The sequence below is a fragment of the Antedon bifida genome, chromosome 4, assembly GCF_963402885.1.
Source record: "Antedon bifida chromosome 4, ecAntBifi1.1, whole genome shotgun sequence".
Classification (NCBI taxonomy): domain Eukaryota; kingdom Metazoa; phylum Echinodermata; class Crinoidea; order Comatulida; family Antedonidae; genus Antedon; species Antedon bifida.
Window position 1 is genome coordinate 30748310 of NC_136229.1, and position 17474 is coordinate 30765783.

The window sequence follows — 17474 nt, forward strand, 5'->3', positions numbered from 1 at the left end:
TTTCTATTTAATTTCATTGCCAAAAATATTAAAGAACTATAGTATTTACCGGGTACATTAAATTGGATAATTTGCTTCGGCTTTTTTTATTATTTAAATTTATTACGTCTTTTTTAAGTACAGTAATTATGGTCTAGTCACTCTATTTACACCATGAATATAATATTATTTTCAAAATCACTACTAAAAATATCAAGAGTATCAGTGGTGTGGGAAGGGTCCCTCTTTGATGATCACAACATTGAATACAGAACATGGTCTAGGGGTTTACAGTACAGTAGTGTATAGAGGACCAGAATGTAAAAATCACAATTATAGCAAACTGTAGTCTGTTGGGGAATGTAAATCAAAAGTATTAATACGGTAGTGGGTCTGGCTAAACTGTTGCCCTATCCTTGGCTAGAGATCAGGAGATAGGGTGACTACACACATCTAAAATCATACTAAGGCTACTGTGAATATAGGCGATGGAAGGGGTAGGGTGAGATTTGTTGGTAGGGACCGTCAACCAATTCCAAATTAGGCTACAGTAGCCGGACATCAGTGGAAAGTATTTTAGTGACCATGCATTACTGCAAACAATTTATATCTAGGTTATGTAAGGATGTTAGTGAGACAAATATTTATTATTATATTAACATTTGAATAGATAACTATAAAAATAAATAATATAATTCGCAATTACTGTTATAAAACAATTCATTCATTTGCACTGCTCTAGTAACTAAATTATTCTGGACACCATTTCAGAAAATGGTACTGTATCACTCTGAGATAAAGAATCTGATAATAGTGATACTGCAGTGTCACAATCCTGCATAATTGAAACCTTTCTTGGGTATTTCCAGTGTGGTAAAAAATAAACATTTTAAATCCACCATCTTTTGTATCACTACCATTGAGGAAATACACTGCTCTCAATACATACTGTTACGGTACTGTACTCTCTTTTGTCAGGTAAAAAAATACTTTTAATTCTGTTTAGAACTTTTTAGGGGTTATTTTCATAGTACTACAGTAGAAGGAATTATTGTTGATTATTTTGAGTGAACCATATAAGTATAATTACGGTATCTGTTGTACAATATTGAATGAATTTTACCATTTTTAAGCAATACAAATTTACAGTACTGTACTTGACCATTGAAGTGTTTTGTAAGATCAGCCAAATAGGTACAGTTACTTTTATAGGCTTATTTCTACATGGTCTAAAAAAAAAGGACATTTTTTCAAATTTGTCCTAGGACAATACTGGACAAAAGAGGAATTAAGCACAGAAATTACTCCTATTTTGTTTCAAGTTTATTTGCTTTGTGTCATGAACATGCAAGTTGATAAAAAACAGGTGACCTAGTTAACTGTAAACTACTAAAGTATTGGGTAAATAAATGTGTACTTGGCTGAGTAACACATTGAACCTAATTCTCTGGTATTTTACTATTATTAATATCTTAGAAACAGTCACAAGTGACAAAAATTAGTTACTGTTGTCTCCTGGGGTCCAGTCTCCTGTACAAAGTGTCAATTATTTTTAAGAGGTTTAGAAAGGTGTGTGTGTGCAGGAAAAAAAGGTGGGTGGATGGGGATGCCCATTAACCCTATGAAATTAAAAATTGTCTATAAACTATAAATTAAATTATATTTTGTTGCAAAATAAACTTCATTTAACCTACCTGGTATCAGGAACATGTTGAAAAATACACAGTGTCTTAATTTTGAACTCCGCAATATTATGATTCTTCTAAATATACATTCTGCATTAGTAATTGTTCAAACAAAGTGTCTTTGGATAGCACACATGCGCAAACAAAATTGTGTCGATTTTTTATTCCACGTTGTCAAACCTCAAAATAATACTAGACATAATCTCATTCCTCGCAACAGAAACAATTCCTCGCGGCAGACGTAATCCCTCGTAGAAGAGGACAACGAAAAAGGGTCAAGAAACTAGCAAGCATACTAGATTTAATTTAATGTTGTTACTACGTGCCTGCTTTCAGTTAATGACTGTTTCAGAATGCTACAGACACTAATAATAATTTTCTTTATTTAAACAGGACAGACAATGAATATCTTATCCCTTATAATGTCTTTATCTTGTCGCCAATCCACAACAAATTTAACTCAGATTATGTATTATTCAGAAAAGGTTCACATTGTGTAAAAGATGATACAAATCCTTGCATTAGATATTATTAGATTTCAAGAAATCAGTAGCCTTCAAAAGTATGTTTATTGCTAAGACAAAAAAATAGTAAGTATGATTTTTCCTTTAGTACTGCAACAAGCATGTAGAAAGAAGGGATGATGAAGTACAAAGCAGAATGATTGATGGAGAGGATTTAAGGTGGTCTGTGAAAATGAAAGAAATAAAAAAAAAATGAGGATAGTAGCATTAGCAGTGCTCAAGCAAATTATGTGCAAAACCACCAAATTAATACTGTACATTTAATAATATCAAATAAACAATATACAATGTTGTTAATGTTAACACATTTATGTGTTTAAACATTATTTATAATATTAATAACCATACATTTTGTTAATCCTATGTACAATGTCAGGAATAGTAGTTAATTGAAACATGGAGTCTGGTTTGTGTTACTGGTTTTAAGAGGATTCGGTTAGAAACTATACTGTATAAGTACTCTATTTGTTAATTTATGTTAATAGGTGGTTAGTCTTTATGTTATTTATAAAAGCAAACATTTAAATTACTGTAATCATACATTTTCCTATTAATCAACAATAAATATGTTGAAAAATGTTTAAAAAGCCAGAGGGGCAAGAGCCCTTCACGACTCCCTGCATCAATGAAATGCATAGTATCAATGTTTGATGAATGCTATTTAAAGCACATTAATACTTAAAATTCCTTGGTGTACTGTACCTCTACAATTGTATACAGTAGCGAAAAGACAATGACACTTATTATCAAAGAGATACATTAATTTCAATAATCTGTTTGATCAGGCATCAAATGTGTCATCTTTATACATGATGTCTGCATTCCAAACCAACATTTGAACTACACTACTGTACAGTTATTATAATTATTAGTAAAACTATTTTGGGCATTAATTTTTTTCAAGATTCGTAACCAAAAAAACAATGATTGTTTAATGTTTGCATGATGAATAAATTCCCGAAAAGTTTAGGTTTGCGCCAATACACCATGTAAAGGACATAAAGTAATGTAGAGTTTAGAATGTTTGTATCGGTTGAATGTTATGCTATTTTTGTCGGGTACAACCGTCTTCAGTAGACTGTAAACAAACAACAAAACAATTGTTGGTAATTTATTGTTGCGTATGTTAAAACGTTAATAATTTACAACCATAATAATAAAGCAAACAGTGATCAATTAGTAGACTATTCAAACCAAATGTAAAGTACCTATATGTAGTAACATACAGTAATGTAAGTTGTCATTCATCCAGGTAGTGTAAACTGGACTTTACATAATTGTGTGGCATTGTTGGACTACTGTAGACGTAAAACGTTGCCACATAATTAGTGTATGCACAGTTATTGGTAAGTCCAGAATGTTGAGCTATTGTACTTGAAATACAATTCAATTGGCAATTCAATCAATTTATAGCAATATACTACAGTACTGTACAGTATTCTTCTTTGTTGTTTAACCGTTTAGTTTTCTTGAAATCTAAATTTCATGCAAACATATACCATTAGCTTGATTATGCCAGAATGAAATGATAGCATGCAGTGCATACAATTAAAATAATGTACAGTAGGCAAGGCCTAGAATTTTCATAAATAATTATGAGATAAGTTAGTGCAATTTCAATTTGTGCGAATCGTTCAAATTACGTATAACATTAGGACCCTATTAAATGGATTCATGTCAGGGCCGGGTGGATGCAAAAAAAAGATTTTTTTTTTTTACTTGAAACCTGTCTTCTTCTTGAACAGCAGACAGATTTGATTGTAGTCAACAATTGGAATTCTTCTGATTGGCCACTAATCCAGTATAAAATAGCCTAGGCCTAGTAGATTTTTGGGTAATCTCCTAGCCTATTGTATGTAGGCTAGGCCGCGCCCGCTGCTGCTCTGGATGGGCCGCTGTGACTGTGTGTGGTGGGATCGAAGACAAAAAATAGCCTTACTTTTTAAACCGGCATCCTCCTCTATACTTACGTGGTTTATAATTAGTGTTTCACTCGCCTGTTTACTAAAATGACAGTTACCACTAGCGCCAATAACGCTAAAACACCTCATAGACCAGTTCACTTACTGTTATTTTTGGACAGATGGATTCTAGGCCTAGTTTAGGCCTTCGCCAGTTCAATGTTATTCCCCACACGCACGGCCGGGGCGACGACTCGACGAGACGATCGATCAATTTGGTATCAATAACATTAGCGCCCTCTATAGATTTTCTGATGTTTAAAATGAAAGCATTTCGGAAACTGAGTGAAGTAGTACTTGACAAAAATTGCCACTGCTGAGGGAATGGCAATATTAGCATGGAGGTTTATTTTTATACCTCCATGATATTAGCTTTACATGGTTAAAATCCTGCTGGGGTTTATAATTTGTTTAAATAATTGTTAATACAAACAAACTCCGGTATTGCAACAACGACCTTTCTGAAAGATTGATGCGCTGCCTTTTACCTATGGAGTAAGCTTAACCGGTTTTTTTTTGACAACCATCCTATTCATTTATCACGGTGTGCGCGAGTGCTACTGAAAAATGGGTATAGTAGCGCATATATAGTGGTAAACTTCTCACTGGTTTTAATCGTATATCCTATTCATTATCAGTGCGCAAGTACAACACAAATGGGTATTAGTAGTACAAAGTGGTAAATTTTTCGCTGATTTTAATCGTATCCTATTCTTCGTTATCAGGACTATTTGGAATAAAAAGTGTGTGTTATTATATACGTGGAACAAGTCCCGTTTTATTACTGTACTGTAATAATAATATAATATAACAATTTATATAGCGCACATATCCACTAAAAGTGCTCAAGGCGCTAATCACAACACTGTTTGTTTATACTTCATTAATACCATATGCCTCGCGGCAAAAAGGTATGATTTTAATGATTTTTAAAAAAAAATAATTGTATGGCAATGCCTTATCCATTCAGGAATGTCATTCCACAGACGCGGAGCATTAATAGAAAAAGCACGATCTCCAAATGAGGTGAGATTTCGGTTGAAATAAAAGCAACTTATTATTGGATCATAAATTACATTTAGGAGAGTATAAGCCCAGCATATCAGTCACATATTCTGGAGCAATTCCATTAATAACTTTAAAAACAATTGACAATATTTTAAAAACAATTCTATGTTTAATAGGCAGCCAATGTAACTCTTTTAAGGTGCCTGTAATATGCGAAAAGTTGGGCAAGTTAGTTAGAACTCGTGCAGCCGCATTTTGTACAAAGGGAGGGACAATTATAATTTTCACAGCATACGTCGTTATTAAAGTAATGAGACAAACTTCCAGCACTATCTTTAACAAGAAGTTTATGAATATTAACAATTTTATTTTTAAAAAATACAGAAAACTTTTCTGCAAGCAACTCATCTGAGAGTGAGAAAATAGAAGCACCGACGATTTAGAACGGTGTAAAAGATTGTTTACAACTTTAAACAGCTTCTTCTGATCACCTGAGCAATCTTCGACCAGAGCAGAATAATATCGTTTCTTAGCACTTTCAACAAGCATATTAACAATACACCGCTGATGATCGATAATATTTCTGTCTATCTAAGGTATTTTTTGATTTCATCCATTTTCTCTCAAATACGCGACGGAGTTTTCTCGCAGATCCAATTTCATCAGTATACCACGGTTTTGAAGAATTTAGATTGATACATTTTGTTTTTTTAGGTGCGTGTTTATCCATAACTTCTCTTAAAGAACAGTAGGTCTATCTTTCAATATTTTCTTGCAATGTACCTGTTTTAATAAATATTTTTTAATTTAATAATTGTAGTCATCATCGTAAACTTCTCAATCAATAGCTAAGTACCGGTAAACATTTTCGATGATCGTAAACTCTTTCATACAGCGAGGACAGTTCAATAATCCAAGCTGTCGTCTGTTACAGCTTCATTGAACATCACAAACCTAGTTGCAATCTAATTCAGGAATATCGGTATTAATTTTGTCTTTGTTGACCACCGGTAAGTGACATTGTTCAGTTCTAGATATTACCAATTATCATTTTTTTTTACTATTTTTCCTTTTTTTTTACTTTCCCAGCCTTGTCCTTACACCAAAATAAAATATAAAGTTGTGGTGAAAATTGAGGTATATTCAGAGCGTCATTCTGACGATGGAGCATTCTCTACTTCTCTACGGAGCGCCATTTATGCCTTTATTTACTTCCGAAATAGAAATAGTACTACGGTAACTGATCAAGTGGATCACATTTGGCACCGGTGGAGCACAGTGATATAAAATACAAATAAAGTCACTGAATTTTAATATCTTTTTGTATGTTAATACACTGTGCTTAATTGAACCCAATTTGCCGGGGAGCACAGTGGTATATAGAAATAAAGTCACTACATTTTAATAAAAAATTTAAGAAACAACAATATCCTTTGTGTTCCCTTTAGCAGAGTCAATGTTCTTGAAAGTGGTTAGGCCTACATCAGTAGATTAAGTTTATCTTATAATAGATTAGTCCAGGCCCATCCCCATATCAACATTGTTAATTCCAATCTTTATCTGTTTCGTCGTAATTTAAGTGTTTCTGAGTTGTTGTAATTGTCTTTGTATCTGTTAAACCAAGCTGTAAGTGGCGGATTTGTTTCTGCTGTTGTTTCTGGTAAAAAAAGGTCCACTTGTGTTAGGCCTGACATTTACAACCCTCAAAATATCTCTCTTTTAAAATAAAAGAAAAACAATATTCATTATTTTATTTATTTATTTATTTTTTATTTATTTTTTTTTTATTTATTTTTTTTTTTATTTCAAAAAAAAAAATCCGTAGTGGTTCGAACCCAATCTACTAGAGCTGAGAGCACCTAAAGCTGAGCATTACCCGTTAGGCCACAAAGTAGTACATGACTGAACAGCTGATAATAGTCTATTTATACGTGTATTACGTAATTCATCAGTACGTCATAACTATCATATTAACCTTGTAACAACCAAAATGATCAGTTAGCTCAGTCGCCTGAGCGTCGTGTTAACAACACGTATGTCGTGGGTTCGATTCCCACGCTGGTCGGTGAAATAGAGTTAAAGGCATGCGGCCACTGTGTTTGGGGTTCACAGAATTATACGTCCCCCTTTCCACCACACATCATGAGGCGACAACATCAATGCATCTGGTGATGTGCTGGAAACGACCCCAAAAGGCTGTGGCAGGGCCTTAGTGCTGAGGCAGGGAGAGCACATTTAACATCTTTTTTTTTATTTAATTTTTTTTTTTCAACCTGTATTCGATCTCGTAAATTTTATGTTTGCCGCCCTCAATTTTAAAATAAATTGAATTTATATTTTCATCGCAGGTGTACGAAATGATTTGGTATGCCGTGCGTTGTTATGCAATGGTTGTGCAGGTGTAGTGGGAAAGATGGTATTGTTAGGTCATTCGCGGTCAACACGCCACACTGTTAAATTTTGATTTTGTTAATCAATGTTGCTACATTGGTAGCGAAAATGTCCGATTCATGCAGATATTCTATTGTAAAATGTTATGAATAAACTTTGATGGTAGTTGCTGTGTATGGCCGCAACCATCCCCAGAATAAACATGTTTTAAACAGATAGTTTGTCTTCGATGGTTTTTGTATGGGGATAATGGAGAGTTAAATAAGATCAAATATAGAACATTTGCAAAGATGCCGATTTTTAGACCAATTTCGAAGCTTAGACTAATTCCGCCGCCGGGCTAGGCCTTAGGTATATACGAAGTCGAGTTTTAAAGTAGAAAACCCCACCTAAAATTTTGAAGTCGCATCTGGATAGTTGAAATTTTAACATTATCATAATTATCATAGGTGATTATGTATAGTTATAAGTATAAGTGCAATTCTGGGCTCTATTTTCATTATTAGCTCTGCCCCTACCATGGTGGGCTAGTACTGGAGACTTAATATTCAATTTCATATGTTAATGAATTATAGGAGCACTTTCCGATGACAAGCTCTAGTGTCCCTGGTGAGTCTTATATAGTTTGTTTCATATAATTTAAAATCATGTAAAGTGCCATTTTTTTCGGGCGGGAACCTATGCAGCTCAATTTTTCAAAATTATCTTTGCTCAGTCCCAAGCATGGTGGGGTACTGAAGATTCCTATACATGTTTGAAAAAATAAGATGTCATTTCCGGAGACCTTGCAGCTTTATTTTAAACAGTTTGGTATGCCGTGCGTTGTTATGCAAATGAGTTTGTGCAGGTGTATTATGGGGAAGATGGTATGTTAGTCATTCGCGGTCAACACGCCACACTGTTAAATTTTGATGTTGTTAATCTTTACATTAGAAGATTGTTCAAATCATGTAAATAAAACATTTTCCGGCCGGGAACCTATCAGCTCCCCTCTTTTAGTTTGCAAAAGTAATCTCGAAAAGAACTCCATGTGGAAAAGAAGCCCACCCAAGAGTGCTAAAAATGAAGGAGCACATGGGCTTTTTTTCGAGGTTTTATGGCAGTCTATTTAATGGAAAATAATGCCATGCAACTTTGTTTCTGATTTAAAAAAAGGTCCACTTGTGTTAGGCCTGACATTTACAACCCTCAAAATATCTCTCTTTTAAAATAAAAGAAAAACAATATTCATTATTTTATTTATTTATTTATTTTTTATTTATTTTTTTTTTTATTTATTTTTTTTTTATTTCAAAAAAAAAAAATCCGTAGTGGTTCGAACCCAATCTACTAGAGCTGAGAGCACCTAAAGCTGAGCATTACCCGTTAGGCCACAAAGTAGTACATGACTGATCAGCTGATAATAGTCTATTTATACGTGTATTACGTAATTCATCAGTACGTCATAACTATTATATTAACCTTGTAACAACCAAAATGATCAGTTAGCTCAGTCGCCTGAGCGTCGTGTTAACAACACGTATGTCGTGGGTTCGATTCCCACGCTGGTCGGTGGAATAGAGTTAAAGGCATGCGGCCACTGTGTTTGGGGTTCACAGAATTATACGTCCCCCTTTCCACCACACATCATGAGGCGACAACATCAATGCATCTGGTGATGTGCTGGAAACGACCCCAAAAGGCTGTGGCAGGGCCTTAGTGCTGAGGCAGGGAGAGCACATTTAACATCTTTTTTTTTTATTTAATTTTTTTTTTCAACCTGTATTCGATCTCGTAAATGTTATGTTTGCCGCCCTCAATTTTAAAAGAAATTGAATTTATTATATATTCATCGCAGGTGTACGAAACGGTTTGGTATGCCGTGCATTGTTATGCAATGGTCACGTGCAGGTGTAGTGGGGAAGATGCTATTGTTAGTCATTCGCGGTCAACACGCCACACTGTTAAATGTTGATTTCGTTAATAAATGTTGCTACATAACGAAGATGTCCGATTCATGCAAGATATTGTATTGTAATATTATGTTATGAATAAACGTTTAAATTAAGGTAGTTGGTGTGTTGGCCAGAATCCCAGAATAAACATGTTTTAAACAGATAGTTTGTCTCCGATGGTTTTTGTATGGGGTTAATGGAGAATGAAATAAGATAAAATATAGAACATTTGCAAAGATGCCGATTTCTAGACCAATTTCGGGCTAGGCCTTAGGCATATGAAGTCGAGTAGAAAACTCCACCTAAAATTTTGAATGAAGTAGCATCTGGATGGTTGAAATTTTAACATTATCATAATTATCATAGGTGACTATGTATAGTAATAAGTATAAGTATATAAGTACAATTCTGGGCTCTATTTTCATTATTAGCTCCATGGTGGGCTAGTACTGGAGACTTAATATTTAATTTCATATTTCAATGAATATGTGCACTTTCCGGAGACACTAAATAAGTATTTATCTTAGACAAACGCAAGTTATTAAAATCACTGATATGGCTTGAAACTAAATTTTTATATTGCATTACAGATGGAGTAACCGATATTTAACATAATATAGCAAGTTTGAAATATTTTTGAAATACGAAAAGATATTAACATTCAGTGACTTATTTATAGTTTACATCACTGTGCTCCACTGGTGCCAAATTGTGGCCACTTGAGCACAGTGTATTAACATACGAAAAGATATTCAATTCAATTCATATTTATAATGCGCCGAATTCTTTCCAAAAAGATAAGTTCTAAGGCGCAACGCCAGAACCGCTAGCACTCGTAAATTTGTTGAAATAAATATGATTTCAGATGCCTTTTAAACATATAATATTGAAACTTATTGAAGCGACTTCAAATTAGGTCCACTTGAGCACAGTGTATTAACATACGAAAAGATATTGAAAGTAGTTTTAACTATTATATCACTGTGCTACCCTGGTGCTAAATTGGGTCCACAGTTACCGTAGTACTATTTATATCATTGAAGTTAATAAAGGCATAAATGGCGCTCCGCAGAGAAGTAGAGAATCCTCCAGTCGTCAGAATGACGCTCTGAATAAACCTCGATAATTGATAAGATCGTTGAAGTTTTGGTATCCTTTCTGAATAAAGAGGGCAGCAATCACGCTCGATTGACTTTTCTCGTTGTCAGAAAATTTAGCTGCAAATAAATTGTATTTTTAGGAGTAGTAAATAATAATTATAACTTGCAATATAGTATACAAAAATTAAAATAATAAATACAATCAATTAAAAAATATTTATTAAAACTAGGACTATATGCAACCTATTTTGTATTTAATTGACGTATTTATCAAATATTGTTTCCGGCAAAAATGTCAGCTGACTGCCCCGAAAGCAGAAGACTCACTCAAAACAAATTTTTATCACATGATAAAATAAAACCAAGATGGTGAGTCGGTAATTTCGGTTGTTTTTTGGGATAAGCCTAGTTCTCCTAGACCAGACTACCAACTAACTTAAATTTAAAGATTCGTTCGAAAATGTAATATTTGAAAAATTTTGTTTTGAAACAGGATGAAGCTCAGCTAGACCCCTGGGCCTAGATAGACTAGCTAGCTAGGCCTGGCCTACTAGCCTAGGCTAGGCCTACTGCATGCTGCAGTGCTGGACTGCCCCGCCTCGGTACAGTGAGAGAGCCTAGTATAACTGCTAATAACTAGCTAACTGTACTTTCGCACCTTAACTAAACTGAACATACGCCTTAATAATGAGAGTAATAGCCTTCACTTCACGGTCAATAATGACCATCACCGCCCTGCAGTGGGTGATTGATGAATGTTTTTAAATTAGGTAAGCTTCAGAGCAGAGATTGAGAGTAGTAGTAGTAGGACAGGATGCTGGTCAAAGTTGTCCCCATACCTTCCTACAAACAAAGTCTCCCCATCACAAAGTTTCCCGTATTCTTAAATTCAAATGTTGCAAAAATTTTCCCCATCACAAAATGACCTTGTCGCCCATTGCTTGGAAATGGGTTAAATTTGTATGGCACGCTGATAGTGTCAACTGTCTTGTTGGAATGAAACAGCTTCAATGAAATGTTATTGTATTACTGTATGTTAATAATAAAATGAGTACAGATTCATATGATAATACTGTTTGCAGTACAGTACAAATTGCAGTTTGTATCAATTGACTAACAACCCCGTGGTTCATAGTAACTAATCTTCCGTATAGTTATTCATATTTTTGGAAACACTTTAGCGTGAATAAATTACCTCCATTTTCCTGACAAAAGAATTGGGAAACAAAAAACAACTATTGATTTGTTTCTTAAATTTCACCCCATAAATTGCTGAACGTTCATCAGTACCATTCATTACTATCATTAGAAATCAATTTTCCGTTCAGAATTACTGAACGTCATGTGATACAGAATTAACCAAACACAGTTAATTGTTGAATCATGTTTTGCATTATTATAACATGTTATCATGACATACTAATGAAACTGACTGCAAATACATCTGATCCCTGACTTTTTTCTACAATAATGAACACATTCCGCGCACACACACACTGAACAGTATAACTGCCATTATTAGTAAATTCATCATTATTTTTTGCAGTCAGAAGAAGACGAAGTAACCTTTATGGCAGGTAGCTACAGCACCTCGTTTCCCAAAGACTTTGCTTACGGACCTCCAGATGAAGCAGATGGAGATGCAGGGCACTCAACTCCAGACTCGAAGCCAAGGATACTCCTGATGGGTCTACGAAGGTAGTAATAATAAATACACTAGTCATTCGGCAAGACAATTTACTTACTGTACGCTTGTCTCGCTCCACTCGGGTGTACAAATGGGTACCTGATATAGATCAAAACACAACTGCGCTGATTACTGACTACAATATTGTAGTATGTTTCCAGACGTGTTTGATCCAAAGGATGACCGGGGTAATAATGTGAAGAGCTTAAAGGATTTTTTTGTGTAACCATGACCTGTGAAACAACGGAGAAAAAATAAAGAGGAATGATATTGAATATGATATAAAATTTAGAGATTAAAATGCTTTAAATAATATCATTAATTTTTTGCATTGTTTAGGAGTGGAAAGTCCTCGATACAGAAAGTGGTGTTTCACAAGATGTCTCCAAATGAAACACTTTTCCTGGAGAGCACAAACAAAATCGTGAAAGATGGTAAAAACGAATGTCTTGTTTTGGCCTAGGCAACAAACTAACTCATGTTTTAATGATCTAATGGTCTTTTTTCATAGAGGGTTAAGATTCTACCAAAAGACAGTTATTTGTCTGTCCACAATGACAGGAGATGAGGTGGACCAGTAGACAGGGGTAACCCTTTAAAAGATGCATATGAATAAGATATGTACAGTGGACCTGTAGTTACAAGACTTTACCACTAAAACTATATTTTTGAACTCGTTCTAATTTTATGGCTATGGTTGCTTGCATGGCTATGGTCGCAGTGTCCCTACCTTAACCACTTGGCCATTCAACTTGACATTGTGTACCTACCTGTACACTTACCTGCTATACCACTCTACACATTACATTGGTTATTATAAAAATATGATTATTATTATTATTATCATAACTTGGCAAATCAAAATTAAATGTGTATGGCCATTTTATAATTTCTCTTTGCTGCCACCTACAGTACAGTCTTTTGTATATTAATTAAACACCTATGTTGTGTAGACAGACTGTCTGACAATTTGCACTGTATTTGTACAGTAAATTTACCTCTTACTTTGCTAAGCATGAATACAAAAATAATCAACTCTAAAATTGGACCCAAATATCATATTGGAGTATTATCAAAAGCTTTGCCGTTTAAGTTGTTTATAACTGCACCTTAGAACAGAAAATACCCTATTATCAAATGGCATATTCCGAACACCTGTGTTTTTCGGACAGACCTGACAATTATGCTGTCCTGCAAGTTTAACTTTTTACTATGCTAACATGTTCAGATTCTCTCCATTATATTATACTCCGGCGGCCTTTCGCGAGCGGAGGACGTGGAAATGACGTTGCACAACGAGAATATATCCCACACTTCATTAGAACAAAACAAAAACTGAATTTCCATCTTATACAAATAATGAAACTTCAACATTGGACCCAACCAACGTATTTTAGGGTATTATGAAACTTTGCCGTTTAAGTCATTTTTAACTGGTACCTTAATCTAGATAAAATCTTAATTATCTAATGGCATGTTCCAAAAACTGTGTTGTGTGTGGACAGACCTAAAAATTGCACTTTCCTGTATAATTCCTACTGTGGTAAAAATCTCTGCATTATATTATATACTAAATACTAAAAATGAAATGACACTTCAACATTGGACCCAACCATCATATTGGTGTATTATCAAGGCTTGGCAAAAATGTTTTTTGTGACTTGGAGAAAACCCTGCTATCAAATGGAATATTCCAGTTTTTTTCTTGGAGTTATTTTTGTTGCGTGGCACTTATATATAATACTGGACATTGCTTTAATACCTTCAGTAATGATTTCTTTTTTTAAAATGTATTATTTATTTCATTTTTAAAAAATAATTTACCATTTTAATTTGACATAACCTATATCAGTGTGTCAACAAAAAATAATAATAATTTAAATTCTAAATTGTATTTGCATAATTCCATCAGATTTTATTGCTAGGCATCTCTCGGGAAGAATTAGGTTGTAAAAAAAATGAAATACTGGTAATCATTTATTATTTTATTATTGAAGCGCAAGTTTGAGATAATTCAAAATGAAATACTTCAATTGATGAGAAGCTATTCTTGCATTTGGTAATTACTTGCAGTCCTAATTTGTATTTAACACATGCAATGTGTGTCAGTACTTACTTAAAAGTTTGAAACTTGTAAATATGTTTTTATTGAATGATTAAATGTAAGTTAAAATGCCATTAAAATGCAAAACAGATTCCCGTTGGGCCTGGAGGTTCCAGTTTATTGAATTCAGTTCTGTATTATAGAATTTTTATTGCAACATGAGACAACAAGGTCTTCTATCCTGCTATAGAGATAATAAATGTCATACATGAATGAATCCTTACTATTTGATTGGTTGATTTTTGGCCGTTCTACTGCACAGTAAAAGTTAATAGTTCTATTAAATGGTTCTACTATATAGCATGTTTTGTATTTTTTGAAAAACTACTGTTGAAAGCCATATTTAACTCCACCGCCTTGTCATTCTTTCAAGTCATAACAATATTTTTCTGTTGAACTTACAGTTAAATGACATTCTCCATAGATTTCCTTGTTTATTTTGGCGATGGTTGCCTTCCATACATGATACTAAAACTTTGTAGTTTTTGATGATTACTACTTTACTGTTTTTGTCAACAATTGCCTTATTATTTGCTGTATCGATTTCTATGGCCATGATGATGATTTTCTCATTTTATAATCCCATCCCATTAAATCTCTTAATTGTAAATTTTAATTATATATATTTTTTATAGATATATTCAGTTCATAAATTGTGCACAATTATTTTCATAATAATAATAATTAATCATCTTATTATATTTTTTATAGATATCAGTAACAGTTCATTTGTGCAGTTTGAGATCTGGGATTTTCCAGGACAAATTGATTTCTTCGACCCAACATTTGATTCGGAGACAATTTTTGGTGGTTGCGGTGCCCTAGTGTTTGTCATAGATGCACAGGTACTGTATACAGTTAATTTATGTCCATTGTAAACTTTATTTCATGGTAAATTATTAATTCTTGCTGTAACAAATGAAAAATACTGAGCACACATTGTTATTATTGCAATTTTTAAAGATGTATTGTTTTTCAAAAGCAAAAAATGAAGATTTTAATATCAGACTATAAATAGGCCAATTTGCAGTTTGAATAAACTTCCGTGAAATTATTTTCTTGTAAAAAGACAATAAATGGTTAAACAAACTCCATTGTCTGAGACAGTGAGAGACAATTTGATTATATTTTGCCTTAAGTTACAATTTTTTACGGTAAATATTTTTTTATCATCCAATTTTTGGTGTGAATAACTATTATGTGACATTAAAATGGTATATTCAATAAAAAAAAACAGGGACAATATGTCTTGAAGCAAAATTTAATGTTGGTCTACATCAATAAAAATATTGAAGAAACTTTGCCACAATATATGAATTTAAAATGTATTAAAAAAAACATGAAATTTTGCAAATGATGACTTTTGTATTTTATTATTTTATGCATAAAAAAGAAAACCTCTCTGTTCTGTAACTCCAATTTCAATATGAGAACGAAAAATATAATTATCGATTAAAATATCGTCTTACTATAATTTTAAACATAGTCGTTTGTTGAATGCAGTGTGTTTAAACATTTGTTCATGCCTGTGTTACAGGACAGGAGTTATTATAAAAAAGCTATGTAATTTATATTAAGTTTGTAACGACTTTGCATAATAACTTTGTGATCTGACTTTTATGGAACCTTTGATTTATTAAAAAATGTTATTGCTTAGTTGTTTAATGGTATTATGTTTTTCAAAGAAAATTCTAAAAAAATCCCCAAGTATAAAAATAGAATAAAAATCCTTGGAGGCTCAATTATACATCATCACACCGTCAGGTTTTAAACCCTACCTAGAGGTTAAGAATTTAAATTTGTCCTGCCTGACAACATGAATAAGATACCTCACTACTGCTATTGTTAGGAGGAAGGATAGACAAAGTGTTTAGGTTCAGAACAAAAGATAGATGGTCGTTAAGCAAAAAATTGTATCAACGTTAGAGCGGAAAAAAAATTGTCTTTTTATGGTATGCATGAGGTTCCTAAATTGTTGATAAAAAGAAATAAAAAGTAAGTAGCTGATTTTCAGTACTGTATCTACATTATTTTAGTATCATCATAGGAAATTACCATGCATTTCACATTTTATTGCTTACAACCCTAATCTTGCATGATACAGCCACCACATGTGATAAACATAAGATGGTGTATTAAGAAATGTCCCTATGACACTTGGCAAAAATAATCAAATGTGGAGATACAACACCGAGAATCAGTTAGTAAGTTGGATTACTTTAAATTGTAAAATTTATTAAAAATCATTTGATCTATATTGTATAGTACTATACATTGTATAATTTTTCTTATTAATATTTCTTATTTAATCTCTTATTATAGGATGACTACATGGATGCTCTGGCTAGACTTCACATGACTGTGTCGAGAGCGTACAAAGTGAATCCAAACATCAAGTTCGAAGTTTTCATACACAAAGTGGACGGACTTTCCGATGATCATAAAATCGATACTCAACGTGATATTCATCAACGAGCTAATGACGACTTAACGGATGCTGGTTTGCAAAACATTCATTTAAGGTGAGTACAAAAGAAAAGTTTCATTTGTAGCAGTTTTAAACATTTTCTGATAAATTATCTTACAGTTTTAGTTTTTTCCAGTGCACTATTAATAAAACAACTCCATCAATTGAGGTCCATCAAGAACAGAACACCGATGGATGAATAGTGTGACCTTTGACCCTAATCATTTAACACTCCTTTAACAATTTTATTATTGAAATTAGCGCAGGTTAAAAAATCTCTCTTTTTATATTCAATATAGTGCCCCCTAAATACAGTCATTTTTTACTGTCTATGACCACATGATCAGTGAGTGTTTGCCAACGTTAGCATAAATGTAATTAATTAAATGAATTTGCTGCCAAGGTTTTTCTTGTTTTACTTTCTTCATTTACACAGATCCTACACAGATTATTTTTTTTTCAAAGAAGGCATTAACAACTCAACAGTTGTATAGACAGTTGTGCACATATCTTTCATGTATGTGTCATAATGTCAGTGAAATTTTTATTTGAAAAGTTTTAACGACAGTCTTGGTTTTATCGCTTTTTCATTTTATACCACTTTATAAATGTATACAACTTAGTAGATGGACAT

The 17474-nt window shown here is 33.2% G+C and overlaps 2 protein-coding genes across 4 annotated transcripts in view; one reads left to right on the forward strand and one right to left on the reverse strand.

The window, feature by feature from the left end:
* Positions 1-4357, reverse strand: part of LOC144841552 (transmembrane and coiled-coil domains protein 2-like) — a 35221-nt gene extending 30864 nt beyond the window's left edge. Inside the window, exon 1 of one of the 2 annotated variants that reach the window (XM_078697949.1) lies at positions 4256-4357. The gene's annotated coding sequence lies outside the window, so the exon portion shown is untranslated. Of the gene's footprint in view, positions 1-4158 lie in introns of both variants that reach the window. The other variant, XM_078697950.1, reaches the window with a different exon arrangement.
* Positions 934-17474, forward strand: part of LOC144841561 (ras-related GTP-binding protein C-like) — a 67927-nt gene continuing 51386 nt past the window's right edge. Inside the window, exons 1-5 of one of the 2 annotated variants that reach the window (XM_078697967.1) lie at positions 934-957; positions 12129-12280; positions 12609-12703; positions 15085-15218; positions 16696-16895. In XM_078697967.1, coding sequence (XP_078554093.1) covers positions 12153-12280; positions 12609-12703; positions 15085-15218; positions 16696-16895 — 557 coding nt within the window. In that variant the 5' untranslated portion in view covers positions 934-957; positions 12129-12152. Of the gene's footprint in view, positions 958-10880; positions 10952-12128; positions 12281-12608; positions 12704-15084; positions 15219-16695; positions 16896-17474 lie in introns of those variants that run through there. The other variant, XM_078697966.1, reaches the window with a different exon arrangement.